The 3,654-nt window shown below is 57.0% G+C and overlaps 1 protein-coding gene across 1 annotated transcript in view; it reads right to left on the reverse strand.

Annotated features, from left to right (window-relative positions):
* The window catches only part of LOC123172063 (pollen allergen KBG 41-like), a 1,006-nt gene extending 504 nt beyond the window's left edge, over positions 1-502 (reverse strand). The window contains exon 1 of the mRNA XM_044589106.1: positions 1-502. This exon is cut by the window's left edge and continues 504 nt beyond it. Coding sequence (XP_044445041.1) covers positions 1-424 — 424 coding nt within the window. The 5' untranslated portion in view covers positions 425-502.
* Between the last annotated feature and the right edge of the window lie 3,152 nt (positions 503-3,654).

Genomic DNA, 3,654 nt, shown 5'->3' on the forward strand with positions numbered 1-3,654 from the left:
GGAGGATGCCGGCGATGATGCGGAGCGACTCGCCGAAGATAGCCACGAAGGAGTCGTACTTGGCCTCCGGGGTAGCGCCCTTGGCGTTCAGTAAGGCCCTCATCATAGCGAAGATGACCCTAGTGTTGAGACTGTCGTTGGAGTTGGACGCGTCGGTGACCCCCTCGAGAGACCAGTTGCCATTGTTCTGCGTGAAGGTCTTCACGAATATGTTGCTCTTGTCCTCTGGAGGGGCTGCAGCTGCAGCCGCCACAGCCGCCTTGAAGGCGTTGTTGGCCTTCTCAATTAGCTTCTGCTCCTCGGTCGTGGCCTTGGGCTGTGCCCCGGCCGGGGCGTAGCCGGCTTCGGCGGCGTACGAGACGGCTGGCCCTGCCACGAGGGCGACGGCCACCACGAGCGCCACCGTGCATTGCTGCACTGCCATTGCTGCTGCTCTTGTCTCTCGTTGGTCGATCGGTTTGCACAGTACGTCGGACGACAGATTGTGGTCTGGTGTGGTGTGTGAGAGAATGAAGGAGCTTATTTCGCTCTATGTATACATCCGTACGGTGAGAGGTCAGGAGAGATTACCGCGCCCAAATTAGCAATCTCCTCCTCTCCTCTCCTTTTTTAGCCAAACTAATTAGGTTTAGTTGGATTCATGCCACCGCAGCTTCCACGACTTGGAAAATTACTAATATGACCACGACTGCCGATGCTGTTGTTGCATGCTGTTCACACATTGTCACATTTTAATGAACTATAGATCAATAATATTTGCATGCCAGAAATATTTCAATTAAGAGACTTTTGTTACGGCGGGTAAACATGAAGAGTCAAGAAAGAAAAATACCAAGATAAAGCAAGTGAAAAAGAATTGCATGTAGCCATACATGACATGACATGAAGAGTCGAAAGAAAAATACTCCTACGATAAAGTAAGTGAAAAAGAATTGCATATAGTCATACATGCATGCACCACATCATGTACGTGCACGTGATTACGCTGATGGTTTTGATTATGGCGTGCAACCAAGATATTAGCACATTACAGAAAATATATTTGAGCTGAGCACATTACGAATTTTGGTGCCCACGTAGGAGTCCTAGATGCATGTAACACAAAGAAAACAAGAAGCCGGCCGTACTTAAAAAAAACAAGAAGCCGTGTGGAATACTACTTCGCAGAGTTCATCCACCAGATTGTTCCAGGTCCAGTCATTTTTGGCCACGTGACCTGCTCTCCTTGCAAGCCTGCGGATGGGGCCACCAGCAGCTGATTATGTTAAGTTGCCGCATCAGTTTTGTTGAGGAAATAAAAACTGCCGACATGTAAAAGGCAAATTCTTAGAGCATCTCCAGCCGTTCGGCCCCCAGGGCGCCGAAAAAAAACCGCCTGGGCGCGAACCGGCGCTAAATTTGCCCCTGGGGGCGACTTCGTTCCCAATCGTCGACCTCCCCCCGGTCGCCGCGGGCTCGGCGATATTCCGTACAAAATATTGCAAACTTGACGATTTTGGCATAAACTCGGCGAAATTTTATTAAAATTTATACAAAAACGTAAAAACATGCAAACTACGCCTACTACTACGCCAAACTACGCTTAGCCACTGCGCCCGCGTCCACCGCCCGCCATCTACATGCTGAGAAGCCTGTAGAAGCGGGTGGAGTCGCCGCCGCCGCCGTCGTCTTTGCGCGCCTCGCCAGTGCCGCCGCCGTCCCTGCTGCAGCCCTGGCCAAGGTCACCGACGCGCGGTGGGGCGCTGGACGGCCTGGCCTCGTCCTTCTCGTTGCTGTCGAGGACGATGACGCCGCTCTCCTCGCGCCCGCGGCGCCGTGCCTGGAGCTCCGCGTACGGCCGGCGCTGGCGGAGCACTTGCTCACAGACGTAGTCCTCCCTCTCCCACTTGAGGGCGGACTTGTCATCGGGGGCCACCATGTCGACGTGCTCCAGCTTCACGGGGAGCAGCCCCAGCTCGGGCTTCGGCCGGACCAGGCGGAGGGAGCGCGGGGAGGGCCGGGCACCCTAGTTGATGACGAGGGCGCCGCTGCGGGTGCGGCGCCCGAGCGGCGTCTCCTCCGGCTCAGGCTTGACAGGGCGGCACGCCGGCGAGCCGGAGCCCGACGACGAGGACGACCCCGGCTCCATTCGCCGCGGCGTCCAGGAGCTGCCACGTCGGCGAGAGAAGGACGGCTACGGGTACTCGTGGCGCGGCACGTTGCCGGTCTTGATGTGGTCAAGGACCGCATCGAGGGTGCGGCCTGGCACACCCCACCACTCGCGCCTCCCGTCGGTGTTGAGGCGGCCGCGGGGGATGGCGCCGTTGGTGGAGGCGATCTGTTCCTCGCGGCGGCGCGCGAAGTACATGCACCACATGGTGTGGCTGTCGGCGGCGTAGCGCGGCTCGTTCCGCTGCTCCTCCGCCAGGGACGAGCGGATGCGGACGATCTCGGCCCGCCGTGCCAGCCGCTTCGGGCACCGGTGGCACCGGGACACCGTCGGCGCTCAGCCTCCACGCCCCCGACACTCGCATGTCCGGGGGCGCCGGATACTCGGCCTCGTAGAGGAGGCGTGCCTCCGGTTCTTGGAGATGGCGGCGGCCGAAGCCGTTCGCCGCCGCGCCATCGCCTGGGAACCTCTCGGCCATTTGTTCGTTGGCGGGAAGGGGGAGGGTGTTGCTTTGTGCGCCGGAGAGCGGGGAGAGTGTTACTTTCTGCGCCGGAGAGGGGGGGGGATGAGAGCTGTGGCGTCCATCGGCGGGGAGGTCGCCTTCTATAGCCGCACCGGGGCGGCGAGAGGCTGCATGCCCTGGGACGCGTGGCGGCAGAGGGCGGGACGCGCGTCGCGGCGCCTTCACTGCGCCGCCCGTGAGGCATCAATGGAGGCTGACCGGCGCGGCAGCCTTCGCATTGATTCCTACGGAAACCGAGGCGATGAGGGCGATGAAGCGGCGCCTCGCTAACTCGGCGGGCCCATCTCCATTCGCGCCAAAACCGCTCGCCCCGGCGCCCCCGGACGCCCCCAGCTCGCCGGGTTCGGCCTGGGTACGCCGGCGCCAGTTTCGGCCCGATCCGGCGAAAAACGGGCTCCTGAAGGCGCGACTGGGCCGATTTTTGGGCGCCGGAGCGAAAAAATCGCCTGGGAGGCCTGTTGGGGACGCGGCTGGAGATGCTCTTAGAGTTCTAGAGTTATCTTTAGGCAAAGCATTGGACTTGTCTTGTTTAATTTTTCGCCGTGAGAGTAGAGATAGGATCTCGCTTATCAAATTTCTTAGATGGTTCGGCTGATATAAAAGCCAAGGTGCGCCACTACTAAATTTGTGTATTTCAGTTCTGAATGTTTATAATGTACTTATACAACCTTATGCAGATTTTTATACACTAGCAATGATATAACAACTCATCGTCATCATCATCATAATGATATAACAACGCATTATCATCATAGTAATATAACAACTTGTCATCATCAAAATGATATAACAACTCATCATCAGCTAGTTAGCGATATAACAACTCATTGTCATCATAAGGATATAACAATGGGAAACACTTAATAGCATACGTCTGATACAAATCAATCCTCAGACCACTCGTGCTCCGTTGATGCTTGTTTAATCCCACGGCTGAGCCTCACCCCACTGCTAACCACCCAATTTTCTTGGAGCCAACCAT

This window comes from Triticum aestivum, unplaced genomic scaffold, assembly GCF_018294505.1.
Source record: "Triticum aestivum cultivar Chinese Spring unplaced genomic scaffold, IWGSC CS RefSeq v2.1 scaffold4D_scf_2126, whole genome shotgun sequence".
Lineage (NCBI taxonomy): Eukaryota > Viridiplantae > Streptophyta > Magnoliopsida > Poales > Poaceae > Triticum > Triticum aestivum.